Raw genomic sequence first — 23394 nt, forward strand, 5'->3', positions numbered from 1 at the left:
GTGTCAAAGCTCAAACTACGTAGCCAAAACGGGTGATGATAGGCTGCTTTTAGAATTGGTATTGGTTTAACTTGTAAGTTGACATATTTACCCAGAACCATTCATTTTGCAACATAAACAACATTCAGATTCAGATTCCTTTATTGATCCCAGGGGGAAATTGCAGTTGTTACAGTTGCAGCCATTTATATAAAAGAATAAACACTTTAATAATTTAAAACAATATAGAGGAATTTGCAGTATATACACAAGATTTAAGTACTTATGAATACAGTAGAGTGGCGGTGATTGTGATAATAAATATGAAACATCTGGTATAAAGCAGTTCAACTATTTAAATTTTTAAATTAAGTTAGTGTCCCTCTGAGTTATTGCACACACAATTGTTATGATTGCACATATGAACAGTTTGGTATTGAGTTTTGTGAATCACACACCGACTGAGGAGTTATAGAGTTTGATGGCCACAGGTAAGAATGACCTCCTGTGGTGCTCTGTGGTGCATTTTGGTACGATGAGTCTTGCACTGAATGTGCTCCTGTGTCTCATCACCGTGTCGTAGAGTGGGTGGGAGCCATTGTCCATAATGGCCTGCAGCTTAGACAGCGTCCTCCTCTCCGACACTGCCGTCAGTGAGTCCAGCTCCACACCCACAACATCACTGGCCTTGTGTATCAATTTGTTGAGTCTGTTGGCGTCTGCCACCCTCAGCCTGCATCCCCAGCATGCAACAGCATAGAGGATAGCACTCGCCACCACAGACTCATAGAAGATCCTGAGCATAGTCCGGCAGATGTTGAAGGACCTAAGGCGCCTCAGAAAATAGACACGACTTTGGCCCTTCCTGTAGAGGGCGTCAGTGTTCTTAGCCCAGCCCAGTTTATTGTCAATATATACACCCAGATATTTGTAATCATCCACCGTGTCCACACTCACCCCCCTGATGGACACAGGGGTCACCGGTGCCTTGTCCCTCCTCAGGTCCACCAGCAGTTCCTTTGTCTTTGTCACATTGAGCTGCAGGTGGTTCCGCTCACACCATGCGACAAAGTCCTTTACCGTCGCCCTGTACTCATCCTCAACTCCCTTGCTGATACATCCAGCTATTGCAGAGTCATCAGAAAACTTCTGAAGGTGGCAAGACTCTGTGCAGTATCTGAAGTCCGTGGTGTAGAGGGTGAAGAGGAAGGGAGAGAGGACAGTTCCTTGTGGAACTCCAGTGTTTCTGACCACTCTGTCCGACACACAGTGCTGCAGGCGTGCATACTGTGGTCTGCCAGTCAAGTAGTCAACAATCCAGGACACAAGGAGGGCATCTACTTGCATCACTGTTAGCTTATCACCCAGAAGAGCAGGCCAGATGGTGTTAAATGCACTGGAGAAGTCAAAAAACATGACCCTCACAGAGCTGGCTGGCTTATCCAGGTGAGCATATACACGGTTGAGGAGGTAGATGATGGCATCTTCAACTCCAAGGCGGGGCTGATAGGCAAACTGGAGGGGATCTAGAAAAGGCTGGACTATGGGTCGGAGCTGATCCAAGACGAGCCTCTCCATGGTCTTCATGACATGAGACGTCAGTGCCGCTGGCCTGTAGTCCTTGGTGTCACTGGGTCGTGGCGTCTTTGGAACAGGAACAATGCAGGATGTCTTCCACATCATGGGGACCCTCTGGAGACTCAGGCTCATGTTGAAGACATGTTGAAGTACTCCACAAAGCTGGGCGGCACAGGCTTTAAGCACCCTGGTTGGAACCCCATCAGGGCCTGCAGCCTTGTTTGTGTCTCTTCAGTTGTCTTCTCACCTGGTCAGCAGTGAGACACATTGTAGAGGTGATGGGTGGGGGAGGGATGGAGGTGTGAGATGAGCTGTCACGAGAGGGGGGCAGGCTATCAGGAGGGGGAGGGGGGGTGAGTGGAATGGTCTGCTGAGGACCGGCAGCAGAGGAGTCAGGCTGGGGGGGGGCAGAGCCTGCCATGTCAAATCTGTTAAAGAATAGATTTAGCTTGTTTGGCCCCATCCACACTGCCCTCTACTCCTCCGTTGTTGCTGGACCTGAAGCTGATGATAGTCCTCATTCCATTCCAGACCTCCCTCATGTTGTTCTGCTGGAGTTTCCACTGCAGCTTCCTCCTATATTTGTCCTTCGCCTCCTTGATAGCTGTCTTCAGTTCCCTCTGGATCGTTCTCACCTCTGTCTCCAGCTCTGAAGGCCCTTGTCTTCTTGTTGAGGAGAGCCTTAGTGTCCTTTGTTACCCACAGCTTGTTGTTTGGGTAAAATTTAACAGCCCTGGTTGGGACAGTGGAGTCCACACAGAAGTTAATGTAGTCCGTGATACACTCTGTAAGCCCGTCGATGTCCTCTCCGTGCGGCTCACAGAGTGCAGACCAATCAGTAGCCTCAAAGCAATCCTGCAGTGCCTCGTAAGTCTCCCCAGACCATCTACTCACTGTCCGCTTGGTCACAGGCTGACTCTTCACCAGCGGCACATAACAGGAGCTGAGGTGAACCAAGTTGTGGTCTGACCTACCCAGAGGGGGGAGGGGAGAGCAGCTGTATGCGTCCTTAACATGAGCATACAGCAGGTCCAGTGTTCTTTCCTCTCTGGAGGGACAGTCCACATATTGAATGACGTGTGGTAGTGCCTTGGCCATAGCGACATGGTTAAAGTCACCTGATATGGCGATAAAGGCACTTGGGTGTTGCGTTTGGAGACGTGCTGTAGTTGAGTAAATGACGTCACCTGCCGACGTCGGGTTGGCAGAGGGGGGAATGTAGACAGTCACGATGATGGCATGCGAATACTCGTGTGGTAAATAATATGGCCTGAGTCCAACAGCCAACAGCTCAATGTCCGGGCAACCGGTATGTTCCTTGATAGTAATGTGACCAGGTTTACACCAGCGGTTATTGACTAGCACAGTAAGCCCTCCTCCTTTGCGCTTACCGCTCTCGGTGCAGCCAGAGATTATATATTGCAATATATAATCTAATCATGCACATTAGTCTTATTTTTGTTACCATTTTATTTAAGAATGATCTTGTTATTATTGTCATGCTTAGATTACTAACCAAGTCTTGTTTTAATTTTCTTTAAATTCTCGTGCAGTTGTGGTGTATTTAGGTACGATTTTTCTCCGCTCTCTGACAGATACATAGGAGTGTACTACTTTCTGTTTGCAAATCACAGCAGTGATTTGTCGTTAAGCAGACATCCCTCATTGGTTTTCCCTGTTGCTATAGAGACTGGTACCCCCCACACCCCCGACTGGTCTTAAGGAGAGGCTGTGACTATGCTATACTAACTAGCTTGTTAGTACCCTTCTTCACTTGAAATTAATTTTCGAAGACCTACTTTGTTGCTCCAGAGCTTTTTATATTCAGTAAAGGCTAGAGCTGTGTAAGTAGTAGTGAACATTGAGTATTCAGATTTCTCATAAGATTGTTTCGAGGGGGTTGTAAAAATGCTTGAGGAATGGCAAGTTTGACCTTAGACTATGACCTAATACATCAGCCACACACTAAATGCATAATAGTTAGCTCTATGTGAATTCAAACATACTAACTGGTCAATGCTAGCTTTCATTCATTTTTAGCCATTATAATGTCTTTGGTTGACAGTGCTTTACCAAAGCAATGAACTCACAGAGTTAGGAATAAATGAAGCAGAGAAATTTCCAACAAAACTTTAGATGTAGTTTTTTATTATCTTGTCACTGTCTTTTCACAAGGACATAGAACTACTTCTCCATGGCCAGTGAAACCCAGTGCTTAGTTCATTTTTTAATATCATTACCCTATATGAAAGAAAGCACTGCCGGGCATGCCAGTAAATAATGACATGTTCATTAAAAGTTCAGTGTGTTTGTAGGCCATGCCTTTCAAGTCTGTGTTTGAGCAAGCGAGGTACATTAGGCATCAAACAGAATAATCCTGCAGTACACCAGATCTGTCGAGGTGTCAGAGGCCTTTTGTTATGCTTTGCAGAAGATGCCAGAACTCAGTGGCCTGGCATTCACAGTGGGCCATGTGCGCTCATTTTATGTGCACTAGATTTCTCCAGCATGTTCTCAGCTTGGCGCGAGCTGCCCAGGCCAGCACTGAGAGGCAAATTGGTTTACCTCGTAACTGTTAGAGTGAAATATATGGCACTTGCAAGTAAGCGATTCTCACAGAAGAACAAGTGTCCCTCTGACTTTTCATGCCTTTGCGATGGTGATTTTCATACATTTTCTCTCCCACACACAGACAGGCAGATTTGAATGCAGTCCTGAGGGAGATCTTCAGTCTCCACATGTATCTCCCCATAGGTCTCCTGTAGTTTTGAGAAGTTACTTACACAAAATATAAGTAGCTTCATTATTTACCTATATCACATAGTTTTCTAGGCCAATAGTGCCATATTTAAAACAGACCAATAGTGCCATATTTAAAAGAGGAACTACTAGACATTTTGTCAAATAGATTCCATCCCTCTAAAACATGTTTCATCTAAGAACCTAAAAAACTTGATTGCTCCATCTCCCAGAGTTCATCTGCAAGTTTTAGCTTATTGGCACTGTGAAGCATATTGGCACTGTGCTGCATGGCCATACACTCTTATCTACCACAAATTTAGCATTGCTACTTTTAGCTAAGAGCTGTGAATACTATGAAAAACTATTAGTACGATTTTAATTATACATGGCAAAGCAGAATGTGTCTGGCAATATTGCCTTCCAGTGTACAATATACAGCATTACAGTTCAGTATGTGATATATATATATATATATATATATATATATATATATATATATATATATATATATATATATATATATTACACTGTCCATGTATCTGCATCTTGTATTGTATTGCAAAGCATATTGTGAGTGCAGGTTAGTTAGTTTCCATAACAAAAGTTAAGTTTCAATGTGCCCATATCTAAAAGCCACCCTAAGACCTCCTCATTATGGAGATGAAGGAGAGGTAATTTCTATCTACTCCCCTGTCGCTGCCAGCCAAGCATTGACCCACCTTTCAGAATAATGAGAGTGACAGGGAGACAAGCTGGCAGCAGCTCACCTGCTCTGCTGGAGTTCACAGCGGCCTGCATAATGAGCACAGTGTCGTCTAGAGCTGACGCCTCCAGCCCCTGTCAGAAGAGCCAGAAGTGCCTTGCTAAAAATATGACTGATCGTCCATGATCAACTGTTTGATATCCGCTGACAGGACTGTAGATAACTGGTCAGTAGCTAAAACAGTGCCTTTCTTCTTCATCTGGTATTTGCCAAATGATTTGATGATTGATGTAGAAGTTGGAATGTAAAGCTTAAAGCAGAGCAAAGTCTCAATTTTCATGTATATTTTTTAATCCTTTACAAGTACATTAGTACATACTGAGACATATTTAAAGCCAACATGGTAAAATGGACATACAGTGTTGTGGTTGACAAGGTGATTTGACTGGTATTGAAAGGACAAAATGGCTCTTCTTAATATTTGGGTTGCCAACCCCTGGTATATATGTATATTTTGAAAGAAATCTCAATAAACATTTAAGTGTCAAAAAATTAAAATCAATAGGTTACAGTGTTTTCTTCAAAGGGCCAATTTCAAGGAAATATACACATTTTCTGAAATCTCTGTCCTGGAGATTTGAACATTTCAAAAATGTTCCATTCACTCCAGTCTGTACAGTTCCTGTTTGTAAACTTAGCTGCAAAAACAGCCTGTTTTATGGCATTCAACCTTCAGCTTTTTGTCTTGTGTATTCACAGACTGGGGCAGTGAAGTATGTGAAACATTGAAAAATCATTGTATTTAGAATTTTTGACAGTATTTTTAAGTGTGGCACTACAGGCTTGTAGTCAGTTGCAACTTATCAAATCTCAGAAAACCAAAATATTGTGATGCATATCAGGTATCGTGAAAAGTATTGTAATGATTTACTTTTGTGGCTCAAGTTTATTTTTGACTTCTGAAGGGCCAGTTGTAGGCTTATTCTGTTTCTGGGGAAATGGCTTTTACTGTTCGTGTGCACTGTTTTTGCATTTCTGTTAAGGACTGTGCAGCATTTTGTAGCGCACATTAATGTGTAATGACGTGGTTAATACTATTTGTTCAGATTTTTTGGCTGTACTTTTTGCAGGTCAAATTACTCTAACTGAAGTATGCGCTGTCAGAGTGCTGTGATTGCAAGTCACTGGCATCTTTAGATTTGTTGTAATTGCCCTTACAAAAGGGATTGTGTGAGAAGGAATCAGGCCTTGCACTGAATATCTTCAGGGTGATCGTTTAGACACATTTATACTTATTAGGCTCTCATTAAAAGCCTCTGTTTAGGAAGTCATTTGTCTCACAGCCAGTCTAAAGCCTTAATTCAGTCACGTTTGCTTAGTTCTGCCAAAACATTTAGAAGAAAAAATTAGGCTCTCAAGGTCTTGCTTCTCTGTGAATTGCAACTTGATGGGAGGTAAGCTTGAAAGAGATGGGAATGAAAAAAGCACCACTGTAATTAGCAAGAAAATCTAAAATATATGCAAAGTTCTGCTAAGAGAACTGCTTTCTGTTGGTGAGACTCAAGTTTGGATTCCAACAATGGCACTGCCATCTGTGACCCAGAGTGTGACCTAAGAGAGAAACTACTGGCTTTGCTATCTGAGTAGCCAGTGAAATAGTTTCCCTTCTACGTTTTTAAAATTAGAGAATGAAGGTTCACAGTTCTCTTTTGAGAATGCCTAGTTTTGTTTTTGTTGACATGCATCAGTAAAACATGACAATTTTGAGAAATTAGAGGCAGTTGCTAATTCACTTTGCAGCAGAAATGTGTATACTTATACTTTTTCCAGCCCATTTTTCTATTATAAGGTTGAAGGTTGAACAGTTACATGGAGAATATATACATATATATATATACTTTGTAGCCATGCTAATGAAGTTACAATTCATTTAAAGTCTGATGATGTTTTGGCTGTACTATCATAACTTCGTGCTGTTCAAACATCACTGTTAAAGCCTCGGGGAGCCTAAATCCATGGTTAGTTTCTAATTAGGTTACTAATTAGGTTAATGTTGGTCTTGTGGGTAGCCAATGTGCATGTAGGCCCCAAAAATAACCTCTCACTGTCTATTAGCCAGAATTTCTGTCGTTTCAGCCTAGATTGGGCAGTTTTATTCTTCAATCAGTCTTTACCACATCACAGGGATGATGGTGCTTGTCCCTCCTCACTCTCTTCAAGTCTGAGTAACCTAGTAAAGAAAAGCAAAGTAGTGAGCGTAAGATAATGTAGCCTTGGTGAGAGCTCGGTCACTACCTGTGAATAGGGATTATCTGGTGTACAAACCTCGGTTTGATTAACAGAATTGCTTGATTTGGCCCACATTTCTTTGTCTTTTTGGCCCTCAGCTCACCAAAACTTGGGGTTTGGTCCCCCTTGATGTAAAGATTTGATACCGTTGCTGTAGCTCATGTGTGGGCTTGTATTTGTCGAGTTCTCTGCTTGCAGCATTATGTTGAGTTCTGCATTGCATAGAGTGCTGCTTGAGTGGCATAGCAGGTGAATCTGGGCCAGAGAGATGTCGATCGATAGTGGTTATAATGAGATTAGGCCATGCCGAGACAGTTCTCAGATGTGGTCTGATCAGCAAATTTTGCGGCTCTGTGTGGTTTTATAATGTTTGTATAATTTTTTAACCATTCAGACTTTGGTGGATGTTTAATACAACACAAGTTTATCATACAAGAATGTAACATTTTGCACTATATTAGCTTGGACTGTAAACAATACTGACAAAGGTAACAATTTGCACAAGAATGGTTTCTTTCATTATAAAGGCCAGTTCTACACTTGCACTCTATGCTGGGACTAGTAGGTAAGCACGCTTTCCTCAAAATGTTGTCTAATACAGGGGTGCCCAACTCTGATCCACCCATCCTGCAAAGTTTAGTTTCAGCCCTAGTTTAACGTATATGATCATGCTTTGATCATGATCCACCTAATCAAAGTCGGGTTGTCACTGTCAATCATATTAGTATTCTATCGATTATTTTGATCTAATGAGTAATTAATAAATCAAAATAACAGTTTTTTGTTTTGCATATTCAATGCATATGAGGTCAATGTATCTTAGGCCACCTCTATTAAACATGAACACATGCAAGTGGCATATTCTTAACTTTGCATATTGCGGTTTTATCTTTGGGAAAAGCCTATATCTGAATATCATTGTAGTCTATTAGCCTGTTAGCTGCCTAGCTTTTCAGTTTAGAACTAGTTAAACAAAAACCTTTTGCTTCATATACACTTCTTCAACATGCTATTTGTGACAGCAATACTTCATATACATGACATTTATAAATCCAAACATACATGTGTAAGATCCTGCTGGTATGGGTTTCCTCTTTATCATTGATACACACAAAAGCGGTTGTCGGAAGAAAACCTTGTATCTCCATTTTTTTCAGTTTTTGGAATAATTTGAAAATACCTGTTGTCCTTTAGATTGTGTGTATAGACTTTATGAAGAATGCACCAAGAGAAATAACCCAAAACAACTTGAAAAAGTCTGGCTCCATTGATGTACATTAAAAGTAAAGTCTTTTTTTTCCTTCACCTGTAAAGTTACCGTATTGGAGACATGAGTTTTTCTTCCGACAAGTGTTGTAATGCTTATAATAACCTGGAAATTCTATTTATCATTCAGATTGAAAACTAATCACTAAGCCAGTACATGAAACCTAAATTTGAAGTGACTATTTAGATGCAAAGCACTTTACAGAACCTGATCACTCAGTCACTTAGTCATGTTTAGCAGGTGAAAATTCTTCGCAAGGGAATTCTTCGTTTTCATTAGCAATCAACTAGCACCTATTAGAGCAGTGCTTTGAATCAGTGGTATGTTTTTAGAGGTATGTGTATTATATTAGAGTTGGAACTAAACTTTGAAGGAGGACAGATCTCCAGTAGGACGGTTGGGCAGCCACATTTTTTCACAAAAAAGAGGGACACGAGGTAACCTCTGGCCCCATACCTGACAACCTTTTACCTTCTACCTAATCCTGAGCTCCTTGAAATCCCTTGTTCACCTCTTTCCTTCTCTCCCTTTTTCTCCTCCCTTCTGTCCCTACCCTTTGCCTTCTCCTTCCTTTCCCTTCCATGTGCTCCTTCCCTTTATCCATGGTGGATCCACTGACAGCGACTTTACATCCAAAATGAAAAACAGGCAAATGGGCGTGACGGGTGGCAGCAACATGACCAAAAGCACCAGCATCGGTGGAAATATATGCAGCCTGGAGAAGACGGACGGCAGCCAGTCAGACACAGCCGTGGGCCTGGTGGGTGGCGACAACAAGAAGAGACGCTCCAGCATTGGGGCCAAGATGGCTGCAGTGGTGGGCATGTCCCGCAAGAGCCGCAGCGCCTCACAGCTCAGCCAGACAGGTAAGAAGACGAACAACGTGTCTGTCTGTTTGTATATTTGTGTCAGTCTGGGTGTGTTTTCCTCATTTTCCCATCTCCTCCTCTCTTATTTTACTTTACTTCTTCGTCATCTTTTTCTTTCCCTTCTTCCTTCCCTTTTTATGAACCTTGAGGTGTTCTTCCTGGAACTCTTTCTATCCAACAGGTCTTATTTCCACTGCCTTTTACAGCTGAAGGGATGAAACTAGAGTTGGGTGATATGACGGTATATCGTTATTACGATGTCACGCTTTTTGACAGTACTTAAGATACACTGCTTAAGCGTAGGTTTCATTAAAATGGAATTTCTCAAATGGCATACTTATTTTTGTTTTCCAAAGTTTCAGTCCCAGAATTTCAATCGAGCGCAATTTGCCCTGTTTAACTGGATGTAGTGATGTGCGATGCATAAATATATACTCATGGATTTCACTTTTTTTTTTAAATGTGACTTTGATGCTTTGATGTGTCTTGTATCTATTTCAACTTTAAATGCCTCAGAAAAGTTTAGGATTTTATGTATCATTAAAATGCAGAGTATCGAAATATTGTATCATCTGGCAAATATCGTGATACATTATTGCCATATCACCCATCTCTTACCATTTCACCACAGGACGGAGAAGCAGGAATGCTGTGAATGTTCACTGTTTTCTCTCTTCTAGATAATTTGGATTCTTAATCTTTCCTTGTTCTTTCCTTTCTGTCTTTCTTGTGGACAGCTGCTGATGTGTATCTCAGTTTCCTGCTGTATTGTTTCTTTGGAGCTGCTCTTCCTCCTCCAAATCTTTTTCATAGCTGTGTGCCACTTTATATTCAAAGGCTATCAAATCTTGGCGACTCTGTAATGACCATGGTCTGTTCATGTTGCCATAGCTCCTGCTCTGGCCCTTGCTCTATGCATGTTTTATTAATAATGTTAGGTTAGGCGACAGTGGTGGGTGTTACTCTCATACTGCCTTGATGAGTTCATATTCACAGGACTGCAGGTTCGCTGTGAAGCTTATGGGAAAGCGGCATGCATTATTCACTCCTTACAATCACTTGCATATGTAGGTATTGCTTGTATATTGTAGCTATCTCAGTAGGGTTATATTACATGTTTTTATATGGCCATCTTATTATTTGCCCATTTTAAGGTTATACAGTTTTTTGTTTTTGGTGAAAATGCTGATAAACCACTACTATTATAAGTGACTAGTTTTCTGTTCTGATAAACACATTTTAATAAACAAACTGTTATCTACTCCATATGAAGACCACTCATCATCCATTTTGTTAGTATATTACTTGATTCAGGCACCCTTTACAGACACTGCACAATACACATGGGTAGGACAGTTAACTCTATCTAACCAATTGCCAGTGATCCATTCTGAGAATTTGACAACCAGATTAGTGACAAATTTGTCACCAGATTAGTTACAGTGCATTATGGTCCACATTGAGCACAGTGAAACATATCATGGTGTAGAATCAGAGCTTTCTGTTTGCTGTTGTATTTCTATCACTGTGTAAAAGATGTACGAGGCTTCCTTTACTATTCAAAACTTCATGCCTTTTGGCTGTAGTTATGACTAAATGTGATTCACTGAATTAATTTGCAGGTCTGGTCACAGAAAAGAGGCTTTTATTCTTTGGCTAACACAGTGTTGTGCAATATACTGTACATTTATGATGCTGCAGAGAACTGTAACAACTGTAATGTATTGACTGCTAGGCCACCTATAATGCATTGTAGGACAGCAACAGTTTGGCATATTTGACTGGTCTCAGGTTCTGCTCTGATGTAATCCTAGTAGCCCCATCTGTCTACCTTCCTACCAACCTACACACCGGTTTCAGGCAATTTGAGATTCCAGACATTTGTTCAGCAAAGCACGTCAAAGCAAGAAAGCATAACCCTTAAATGAAACAGGAACATGACTCACTGTTTTTGAAAGCCAACATGTTTCTCGATTTAAATTAACATATATAAATAGGCAGCTAAAATTGGCCAGATTAATGTTAGTAGTACCATCAAGAAATGATTAGTGATTTCTAAGATTAAGCTTCATCTATGTTATACTGAATAATAAGGTATTTTAACTAGTGAATTAATACCTTCCTAGCTGGCTAACTTACCTGAATATAGTCATCACAATTTCTACAATAAATGATATTAATAGCCCTGACTTGCCCTTTGCTAACCTAAAATATGTAAAATGCACATAATATAATGTCTCTCTCTGCAGCCTTTGTGCTACTGTGGAACAGGGCTCAGGGGCCTGACAAATAATGCTGGTGCTGTGATGAAAACGTGGGATAAAAAAAATCATTTGGGGCTGTCATTAAAACATTGGAGCCCCGAATATCCGCACCTAAGAATGCCCATGGCCAATCATATCTGCAAATCAAATACATTTTCATCAATCTGTGTTACCTGCATATTACAAATTTGTGGTCATTTGTATCAGTTTTTAGAATTTTTATCTCAAAATTGCAGCCAGTTTGTTTTTGAGCATACAGAATCTACGTAATATTACTTTTGGGACAATATTGCACCATTTTTAATTTGTTTAGGTAAGTTATTCTGCTGTTTGAATTATGTAGGTAAGTGCAAAAATTGTATGCAAATGTAGAAAAGCATGCAGTTATTTATTTTTTATAAGATGCCCCTTCATCTATAATTCATTGGAAGGGACTTGTAACGGGGAAGTTGGTGAGGGATGCAGAGATTCCTGGGTCTTCACACGTGTTTTTCACTGTAGCCATAGAGCATAAATGCCAGTTTTTTAGAGAATAACATAAAATTTAGTTGAAACCTTTATTATTGATGGCCTTGAAGAAAATTGGAAGCAATCAGTGTCATAATTTGCTGAATAGCTGGAGCTATGTTGTGATTTGGATTGATGGGAAATTTTTTTTTTTCTTTGCAAATGCTCATGACCAATTATGAGAAGTTATGAATCCTACCTACATACAGTGGGTTCTTTTCATCATGCTTGTAAAAAGCACTTGGTCTGCTCAGTGCGTCATCTTCTGACTGTGTATTTAGTCTTCAGAGTTTATTGAATGTCTCATCAAAGGAACATTCAATAGCTATTGGCCTGAGAGTAAGAGAGAGAGAGAGACACAGACAGGGAGAATGAAAGAGCGAGATGTTTATTTGATGCAGACCCATTGAAGGAAATCAGCAGTTCTTCACCAATTGTGTTGCCCCACTTTGTTTGATCACATGAAGAAACGTGAAAGCACCCACATCCGGTTATTAATGTTTAAGTACTTCAGCTGCTGTTTTGTGCCTTTTTGCTCTTCCATGTAGTCTTCAGGTGACCCATAATCACCGCCAGTCCACCGGCTCTGGGTCGCAGCGTGTATAGAGCCATTGGTGACGCCCACGTGTTATTTTAAAAAAAAAAAAAGGGAAAAAAGCCCGTCAGGCAGCTCGTGATAGCTGATGCACATGGCTGGCTGATCCGACGAAGGGCTTTAATAATTTGTGCTGATCGCCGTGAGCTCTATCACTCTGTCATGTCTGCAAACACAGTCTCCGGACTCTGGCTGAAGGATCTGAGACAGCCAGGAGGGACTGATGCAGTGTGAGTGGACGTCCTTCCAGATGGAGGACACACAGACAAGTGGCAAAAGTCTAGGTTTATTATTGGAACTTTTTTCGGTTTAGAGGTTATTTGATTGACGTTGTCTTTGTGGAGTTTGTCATCTGTCATTACTAGTGCTTAAACTATCGAATCTTTGAATTTGTAAATATTCTGTGGAACTGTCTGCTATCTCAGACATTCAAATAATAACGACGGTGGTGAGAGAGGCACAAGATGTGAATTCAAATCTTCTATATGGATAAAGCTCAAGGCATATTTAATTGGAGTGATTTAATAATAGCAGTAAAATAGAAGTCATATTAGAAACAATTTTTTTGGTCAACTCTTGTCAGTGAATGGGGTAAATGAACATGTTATAGCAGTGTGGGCAGTTTTTAGCCTACTGTGTTAGTCTCCAGTGAATTTGTGTGATTAAATGTTTGTGTGAATGAATGTTTCCCATCTCTATCTGAGTTGTGGTCATTCTGTCTTGAAACATGGACAATGCTAGCAAACAATAATTCCTTTTCAAGACAAAAAAAATTGCTATAAAATTGTATATATGTAGGGTTTTTAATGCCATATTCCCAAACCTAGCATTAACAAATGTCCTGGGTGATCTAAACACCAGTGAACAGTACAAAGTACAGGTGTGAATGGGGTCCAGTGCATCTCAGAGATGGGCTGTGATCCTTCAGAGGTGGTCAGTGACGACCACGTAACATCCATAGTGTGAACTCGAGTGTTTCGATGCATCCCCGATAGCACTGAAGGACCATGTAATCAACCATGTAATCATCATAGCAAAGAAGAAAGTAGCTTCTTTCTTTGTCTTTCATGTTGTGTTAGCAGACTATGTGGTCTAAACATTTTAACAGCCACTACGTGGGAAACACAAAGACTCAGGGGTTATTTTGTCTCACAACAACAAGTAAGAGACCGACATAGTAAATGTGCACCATACCAGTCTTTCTTGCTCAAAAAACTGCTTTTTACCAGAGCATGTGCTGGGCTTAATTATTTTTCGTCTGAACTGCAAGGAGAATCAAAACAAGCTTCCCGCTGCTCTAAACTGCTAAGTAACTCGCTCTCATTGATTCTCAGAAATAAATGTATCTGAGAGCATGTTAACTGGGTAGGAAACTTGGGCTACTTTCACATTACCAAGCTCAAATGACACAACTTTGCCTTAATGTGACACATATCAGGTGTTTTCAAAGCTGCGTGGACATGTAAACCTTATACTTCTTAATCATATGTATATGAATCATGTGTAGTTCTAGATCAGATACATTTCTGATTTGTGGCCATGCCACCTTAATAATAACAGTCAGGTCAGAATTTGTGTGTTTTTCTTTTTCGCTCCTAACCTGACGTTAGTGCCAGTAAATGCTGCAGCAGCATGTGACCCATTTTCACCTTCATTATGTTCTAGTAACGCTGACGGCTGTTCAGAGCAAATTATCTTTGCAGCGCAGGCTTGTCTGTTATTAAGTTTGTTGTTGTTTGTGATTCTTTCCCGCAAATGTTATTAATCTGAATGTGTGTATGTGGGTCATCTTTGACGGCTGATTCTTTCACACTGACAGACATAAGTCACTTAACATGAACTAACCATTATGAAAGATTAGATATGAATGAAACAGTGATGCTTGTAATGTGAACATAGCCTTATTTGGATTACACCTAGCCAGCACAATCTCAATTACTCTCAGAAATAAATGTAATTAAGAGCATGCTAGCTAGTAATTTATGTGGATTGACTTTAAGTCTGATGCTGTTGCCTCCAATTAGAGCTCTAAAACACTACACAGTTATTCAAATTATATTAATTTATCACATATGCATTGCAGCCCTAGTAATTACTTCTATTGAGATCTTAATATTTTCATTGTTTCCAGTGGTGTGAACAATAAGCCATGGCCATTTGTGCTGTTCTAGGTACTTACTTGATTGCAGAGAATGCCATATGTAGAAGTATATGATCAATAGAGGTAAGAAAAAACTCAAAATTCAAAATGTCTTGACCAGTATCAAACGTGCTGTATTATATTAGTCAGCAGTGTGCTGCTGAGAGATGTCTGCTTCAAGCTAGACTTAATAAGATGGCACGGCATCTGTGAAGAAGAAGAAATCTGGGCAGCTCATGTCAGACTTTCGAGAGTGCTGTTCCCCAAGACGGCCATACACACGTGCAAGATGTAAACCTTCGACCATATTAATATTTGAAACAGGCCTTCATCTCTCCTGTATATGGAGTGCATAGTCTGTTCCAGCTTTCTGCCCTAGTTCATTGCTCTTTACCCAGAAGGCCTGGCAGCTGCCTGGTGGAGGCACAAATTCAAAGGGTGGCGTTTTTCAAAAGTGGGTTATTTCAGGCTTTCTGAGTCACTCTGTCTAGAAAGGCTCCTCATTCTCTGCCTTAATGCGCAGGATGCTTGTTCTGAAACAGCAGCACTCTTTTGCCCTCTCCTCTGGGACTGCAACCACTACCAGTGGCATCACCTGTCACGTGCATTGTCTCTTTCCTTCTCTTTTCCCTCACTTTCTCTCTCTGCTTCTCTACTACTCAATCGATCTAAGAGCAGGGAAATAATTTGTTGGAACTTGTGGTAAAGCACATGAACACAAGAGAATATTATTTCGGTATGTATAAATTCCAGGATATACAGTTGCGTATAATTGCTTTATATAGCTATATTTGTTCAGAGAACATGGATGTGTGACTTAAGAAAAATAATAATGAAACTCAGTTTCCTGCTTTTTTGCATTGGTCAGTGCAGACACGTTCAAGCAGTTTGAGCCACAGCAGATAAACACAGAAAACGTTGATTGCAATCAAATGGAGTCAATGAACAACATCAGCGATTTGTAATCAATGTTCATGACGAGTTGAGAGGTTGCAGGTTTGATACGTTTGAAAACACAACAATATGCAGAATACAGCAAAACAACAGAAGCAGAAAAGAAAGCTAGCACGCTGAATGCATCTGTGGCCTCAGTTTTGAAATGACAAAACATTGGCAAACGACTGCAAAGTATATCTAAAGCTATGGCTTGGGTGACCAGCCATTTGTGGCATATATTGTACCCTACATACTGTAATAGTTTAAGTATGTTTATTTTATACAAATATTTATTTATTGTGAGTCCTGAATTATTTTGGTTTCAGCCAAGAATTTTTATTTTGGTGATCTTTTTATTGCCAACAAGTATGTTCTTCGTAGCAACAAGTGGACAAGGTTTGACAAGCCTTACACAACATTGCTAAAAATCCCAACTACTCTAGGGATCTTTGATTAGAGCAATTACATACTATTGAGTTTCCACATTCAGAGTTAGGCAGGTTGGAAACTACAGTGAATTCTCACCATGCTGACGTTGCTTGATTACATGGCAAAAAATTCTACATCCAAACTTTTTGCATATACAAAAAATATATAATTCTAAAATAAACAACATACATAAGTGTTTTGATAAAAACAGAAATGTTCTTTACAGTTTTCTCGTATGCTGAGTGTGATCCATGCCAACGTTTTATAGCTTATCCAACCTCACAAGAGTAATTATGACGGAATGCACGTGTGAGCGGAGCATGGATTTCAGTTGTTTAGCATGTAAAAGTTTATCTTAATTTTCGGTTCAAATTAAAGCTGTAGATTGTGGTTTGCTGATGACACTAAGAAAGTGCAAAAAGTTATAAATGTTAACCCCCCCACCTTCTCCTTGCTGTGACAGCTTCAACATTCATTAACCCCCATATCAAAGGTTAATATCGCGTTTATATTAGCAAAGACGTTTGGCTGCCCGAATGTCTGGCCATGCTAATTCAAGCCTGGCTCTTTGTAGTACAGGAAGCGCCGTAGTTCCTGCAGATAGCTGTAATTAATCATTGATGACACAGCCTGCGGGATAGAATTTCATAGGGTTACATCCTGCTCATATTATTCATGAGCAAGCTAAAACCAGTGTGCTGATTTATAGTATTCGATTGTCCCTAACAGACTTCTGGAGGCCTGAAATATCAAATAATTGCTCCCCATTCTCTTAAGAGGCCCCCACTCTAAAAAAAACCCTACAAAATCTGTATCAGCAGAAAAAAAATGTTATAGAGACATAAAGAATAAAATAGTGCTGTATATATACATTATATTAAGTTCATACTGATATTGAACTCTCAGAGAATTTTATGTTATGTAGGTATCACATGTCTCTTTACATGACATGTAGTTTGCTGATGAATGTATACACTATAGGGCTGTCACAGAAGAAGAATTTTGAGGTTTAAAAAAGTGTAGTATCACAATGTTCTCACTATCACAGTGGTGGTGATAGTCTAACTCACAGTAAGTTGTGACATGAAGCAGTTATATATTGTCTGAATTGTAAAAGATTTTCAAAGGTGGTAAAGTGATACTGTTTGTCTTGCTGTGGGTAATGGATTGGTGTTGTGGAAGTAATCTCATCTCTGTCATCTATGACCTTCCTAATGCTTCTAAGACTCTGAGCTTTGATGTTCTCTCTGAGGTGTCTGCATTAGACTTGTCACAGGAGCAGAGTTTAAACTGACCGATACTATCAGAATGCTAGATACCACAGTGATGTTATGGCAAAAACTAATCACTGTCCTTTTTTATCAGTATTGTTCAGATGTAAAAAAAAAATCAAATACAACCCCAATTCCACTGAAGTTGGGATGTTGTGTAAAACATAAATAAAAACAGAATACGATGATTTGCAAATCCTTTTCAACCTATATTCAATTGAATACACTACAAAGACAAGATATTTAATGTTCGAACGGATAAACTATTGTTTTTTGCAAATATTCACTTATTTTGAATTTGATGCCTGCAATACGTTCCAAAGAAGTTGGGACAGGGGCGTGTTTACCACCGTGTTACATCACCTTTCCTTTTAACAACACTCAATAAGCGTCTGGGAACTGAGGACACTGATTGTTGAAGCTTTGTAGGTGGAATTCTTTCCCATTCTTGCTTGATGTACAACTTCAGTTGCTCAACAGTCCGGGGTCTCCGTTGTCGTATTTGGCGCTTCATAATGCGCCACACATTTTCAATGGGAGACCGGTCTGGACTGCAGGCAGGCCAGTATATACCCGCACTCTTTTGCAGAGATTTCTCCAGATTCTCTTTTGATAATATTATGGACTGTAGATGATGAAATCCCTAAATTCCTTGCAATTGCATGTTGAGAAACGTTATTCTTAAACTGTTGGACTATTTGCTCACGCAGTTGTTCACAAATTGGTGAACCTTGCTTGTGAACGACTAAGCATTTCAGGGATGCTCCCTCAATCAATCACACTCACCTGTTTCTAATTAACCTGTTCACCTGTGGAATGTTCCAAACAGGTGTTTTTTGAGCATTGCTCAACTTTCCCAGTCCTTTGTTGCCCCTGTCCCAACTTCTTTGGAATGTGTTGCAGGCATCAAATTCGAAATGAGTAAATATTTGCAAAAAACAATAAAGTTTATCCGGTTGAACATTAAATATCTTGTCTTTGTAGTGTATTCAATTGAATATAGGTTGAAAATGATTTGCAAATCATCGTATTCTGTTTTATGTTTTACACAACGTCCCAACTTCATTGGAATTCGGGTTGTAAGTAAGAAATTAAATAAGTGGCCTCAGTCAGCCACGCTGTGCTGAATGCAAATGGTTTGTACATTACATTGGTTGTTTCTAAGAACATAAGATCATTGTAGAGAAACCTGTTTTATGAAGGTCCCAGTGCACAGTTCTTCTGCTGATGTTGCTTCTAGAGGCAGTTTGGAGCACTGTAGTGAGTGGCAGAGCTATCCTTGCTAGTAGATGCTTCCATTTCACAATAATAGCACTTACAATTGTCTGGGGCAGATTTAACAGGGCAGAAATCTCACAAACTGACTTGTTGCAAAGGTGACATTCTATGACAGTTTAAACTCACTGCGCTCTTCAAGACGACCCATTTTCATGCCAGTGTTTGTCTATGGAGATTGAATGGCTGTGCTTGACTTCATACACTTGATAGCAGTGGGCTGACAAACACTTAAAATTAATAATTAGGATAAGTGTCAAGATACTTTTGCTATATCATGTCCAATCCAGCATTTTCTTCTAGTATCACCTGTAGTATTACTGATGCCCAGTATCAGAACAGTGACACCTCTAATCAGACTACTGAACTGTAGTATTAAAATACTGAACAGAACACTGCAACACTAGCCTCTGTCTCACACTGTGTGTGTGCATGTGCTGCTGTTGATATTTTGCTAAGTTAAGGTTTGCAAATAAGCCTCCGCCTCTGAGCCATCAAGCATTAACAAAACAAGATGCTTTTTTGGCCATTCTTACTTCAGTTGGCTACAGCTACTCTCTGTATATGGGCCAAAATACCACTTGTCATTCTTACAGCTGTCAGCAGGGATAAGGCTGAAAATATAAACCGATCTCACTTAAAACAACAGTTCAATGACTGATGATTGTTATATAATCAAAGCATAAAACGTGACTACTTGGCGGCTGCCTTGAAATTCCTTTGCCGAAACAGTTGTTTTTTTTATTTTATTTTGACGCTCTCTGAAAATGATTTCTAGCTTCTTTTTTTTTTTAAACACTAACTCGATTTAGCCTCGCTGTGCCGTGTGTGGAAGCGCTGCGTTGTGTGTTTTTGCTGCTGTATTTATGGACTGTACAGTGTAGAATGCGGTGCCTGGTTGCATTCTGTATAATCTCTAAAAGTGCACTCTAGACCATAGATGGACAGCAATGCTGCATTGCAGAGAGAGGGGAAATGAGTGTTTCAGAATTGCTAGTACATTGACAGTTTACCACACCATGGCCTGTCATTTCATGGCCTGATACCAATTCTTATTTCTTTTCAGCTAAATCAGTCAGTGGCTCACTGTTTGGCTGATTTTAATTAGACCTTTACTTTGTTTTTAAGAAACAAGCAACAAAGACTATAATATAATTTGCTTACCAGGAAAAAAATGTTTGAGCATATTTCTCTTAATCAGTCTACACTAACTTTATATTAAGTTCCACATTGACTGTAAGGTCTTGCTTTTGACATTTAAAGATTTTCATGGCCGAGTTCTGCCATGTCTTGCTAATCTGTTGTAGCAATATAGCCCATCTAGACCTCTTTGCTTAGTTGAGGCAGGCTTCCTGCAAATGCCTAACTCGTGGAAGATTTTCATACATATTTCCTAAACCCTGGAATAGCATTCTAAAGAATGTATGGACTGCATGCTTGAGAAGGGTCGTTAAATCCAGATTACAAACATATTTGTAGGGATGCATCTATACCACTTTTTCTCAGCTGATACCTTCTGATCCTCATGCATCTGCTGACACCCAATATCTGTGCTCTAACTCTATCTAGCTTAACTAATCAAGTAATACAGTTCAAGTTGTTATAAATAATAAATTTTTATAACTCACAGTAGCTTATTATTGTGAAATTATTATTATTTATTTTTAATAAGAGCCACACTCAAGAGCTCAATTTTAAATATTTCATTGTGCAAAATAGTGAAGAAGAACTGAACAATATATAGACAAACTTATGGTCTCTTTACTCATATTTTGGGGGGCTGAATGTACAACACAAGCTAATTTTGTTTTATTTATTCCACAAAAAACCCCAAACAAAAACAAAACACACAAGCAGAATGTATGTCCAAATTACATCCTTTGCTCCTCACTTTGAAATTTTGGAAAAGCCAAAGCAGCATGAAGAGTTTGACTGCCTCATTCTGGAGACAAACCGTAGCTTGGTCTGTAACCAAGCTTGAACTGCTTTTTGAGGTGTAGCACCACACATCATGAAGCAGAAAACAAACTAATCCTTTTGACAGTTGTTAAAAACCCAGTCCATCATCTTGGTTGTTGCCGTGTCAGCATCAGAGACAACAGTAATTGGTCGAATGCGTTCAAAAGTTGACCCAAGTTAACAGTAACACAACACAAAACATAAAACAATGCGTCTTAGGAATTACAAAATGCCTCTCAAATTTAAAATAGAATGAAAAATATTACCTTGTATGAATCTTACTTACAGAGCTAGCATGTGAAATATGATTTTATTACCTTTATGAACACTCTAGTCATGTCTGACAGATCGCCTGTCACTTGATCATTCAGTAACACTGGCGAATAATGTTGCCAAAACGTGAAGCACTTTTTTTAGTAGACCAAATGTTATGTCTTTTACATTGTTACCTTGTATGACAATAACTGACCCAGTTCATAAAGTTGGCATATGTCACTGTGTGTGACACTCTATGGCAACTTTATTAGGTACTAGTTAATTAGGTTGCTAGTAAAAGGTCGGGCCCCTTTTGCCTTCAGAACTACCTTAATTCTTCGTGGCATACTTTCAACAAGGTGTTGGAAACATTCCTCAGAGATTTTGGTCCATATTGACATGATAGCATCAAGCAGTTGCTGCAGATTTGTCGGCTGCATATCTATGATTCCCGTTCCACCACATCCCAAAGGTGCTCTATTGGATTGAGATCTGGTGACTGTGGAGGCCATTGGAGTACAGTGAACTCATTGTCATGTTTAAGAAAACAGTTTGAGATGATACGAGCTTTGAGACATGGTGCATTGTCCTGCTGGAAGTGGTCTTAAAGGGATGGACATGGACAGCAACAATACTCAGGTAGGCTGCAGCATTTAAACAAATCTCAGTTGGTACTAAGGGGCCCAAAGTGTGCCAAGAAAATGTCCCCCACTCCATTACATCACCACCACCACCACCAGCCTGAACCGTTGATAGAACGCAGAATGGATCCATGCTTTCATGTTGTTTATGCCAAATTCTGACCCTACCATCTGAACGCCGCAGCTGAAATCGAGACTCGTCAGACCAGGCAACATTTTTCTAATCTTGTATTGTCCAATTTCGGTGAGACCATGCGGACACAGGAGTGGCACCTGGTGTGGTCTTCTGCTGCTGTAGCCCATCTTCTTCAAGGTTTGACGTGTTGTGCGTTCAGAGATGGTGTTCTGCATTCCTTGGTTGTAACAGGTGGTTATTTGAGTTACTGTTGCCTTTCTATCATCTAGAACCAGGCTGCCCATTCTCCTCTGACCTCTCACATCAACAAGGCATTTTTACTTACTTTCATAGTGTTCCTTGAAGTGTTTGAAGCATCCCTCTTTATTAAAAAAAAATCATTCATGCTGAATTCATTGCATGCTGGTTTAACAACATTAGCTGAGTCATCAGGTGCAGTTCAATTATAGACTGCCTTTTTAGAGTGTGAAGTAAACAGATTTTAAAATGCTAAAGCTGTATACGATTTGTTGTTTTAGGCTGTGTTCTGTGGCTGATTGCTTTTGGAGTAACTCCAAAGCACAGTGACACATGAACTGGGTCAGTTATTGTCCAGTATGAGTGGGCTGACATGCAGGTCAGTGTCTGGCCAAGCTCCGCCAGGGTTCTTGCAGTTTCTTATCTTGCCTTTTGAAACCAAAAGAAACATGCCACGTGAGTCCAGATGAGATTCTTTCTCTTGTACAAGGTAGGTAGCTATTCATATGTACTAAAGTTTCTTGGTTCTACTAAGGTTCTGCTAAAGTATTCTGATGTCACAACCCTGAACACATTTATGTATGACCACTATTTAGCAGAGTTATTGCAAATTAAGTTGTGGGGAATTAAGTTGTGATTAAACGTAGTGCTGTTTCTGCCCATTGGGAAGCAATGTATGACGATGTCATCCAGTCAAAACACTTCAGAACAAAGGTAATTTGTTCTTACATCAGTCTTCAAGCTGCAAAGCCTGCTTGTTTAATTCTAAGGGATTAAGAGAGTTTGGGAAAAAAAGGTCAGGCTGGAAGAAATATTGCCATTTTTGGACATAAAACTAAATAAAATTCAATAAAAAAAATCTTCAACTGAAAAAAAAAACAGTAGTGGATTCTAAGACCTGCTGTAGTGCTATAACTTGGTCCACTATGACACCTATATGTTCTGTATCACCATGGCAGGTCATGCTGGTTGTGCTTACCCCAGATATCTCCCTATTCATTATTCACTTAGCCCTCCCTTGCTTTGTCATGCGGTTCAGTGCAGTTCTTCGAGGTGTGAACATACTCCCTCAAGCACCCACCCCACCCCAATCCCCGATTCCCCATTTCTGCTTATGAGCAAGACACATAGGCTGTTCTGAAGCTAACAGTAATTCATCTTATCCTGAGCACTCATCTTAACGCGGCACCACAGCCTCCACAGGGCTCTAATTAATCTCAGCGGGGTCTCCAAAGTGCAAATGCAGGCAAGATGATGTATGGGGTGGGCAGGAGTTAGCTAGCTCACTGTTCTCTGCAGTTCCTCTTTGAGAGGTCCAGGTC

General features: G+C 40.0%; 1 protein-coding gene across 49 annotated transcripts in view; it reads left to right on the plus strand.

Annotated features, from left to right (window-relative positions):
- rims2a (regulating synaptic membrane exocytosis 2a) overlaps positions 1-23394 on the plus strand; it is a 273985-nt gene that overhangs the window by 225115 nt on the left and 25476 nt on the right. For 37 of the 49 annotated variants that reach the window (XM_037533992.1, XM_037533985.1, XM_037533991.1 and 34 more), the window contains one exon: positions 9180-9424. The exons of 8 other annotated variants lie outside the window; for them this stretch is intronic. In XM_037533992.1, the coding sequence (XP_037389889.1) occupies positions 9180-9424 (245 nt within the window). The remainder of the gene's footprint in view (positions 1-9179; positions 9425-23394) is intronic. 4 more of the 49 variants (XM_037533989.1, XM_037533997.1, XM_037534016.1 and 1 more) reach the window with 1 other exon arrangement.

This window comes from Pygocentrus nattereri, chromosome 24, assembly GCF_015220715.1.
Source record: "Pygocentrus nattereri isolate fPygNat1 chromosome 24, fPygNat1.pri, whole genome shotgun sequence".
NCBI classification, from domain to species: domain Eukaryota; kingdom Metazoa; phylum Chordata; class Actinopteri; order Characiformes; family Serrasalmidae; genus Pygocentrus; species Pygocentrus nattereri.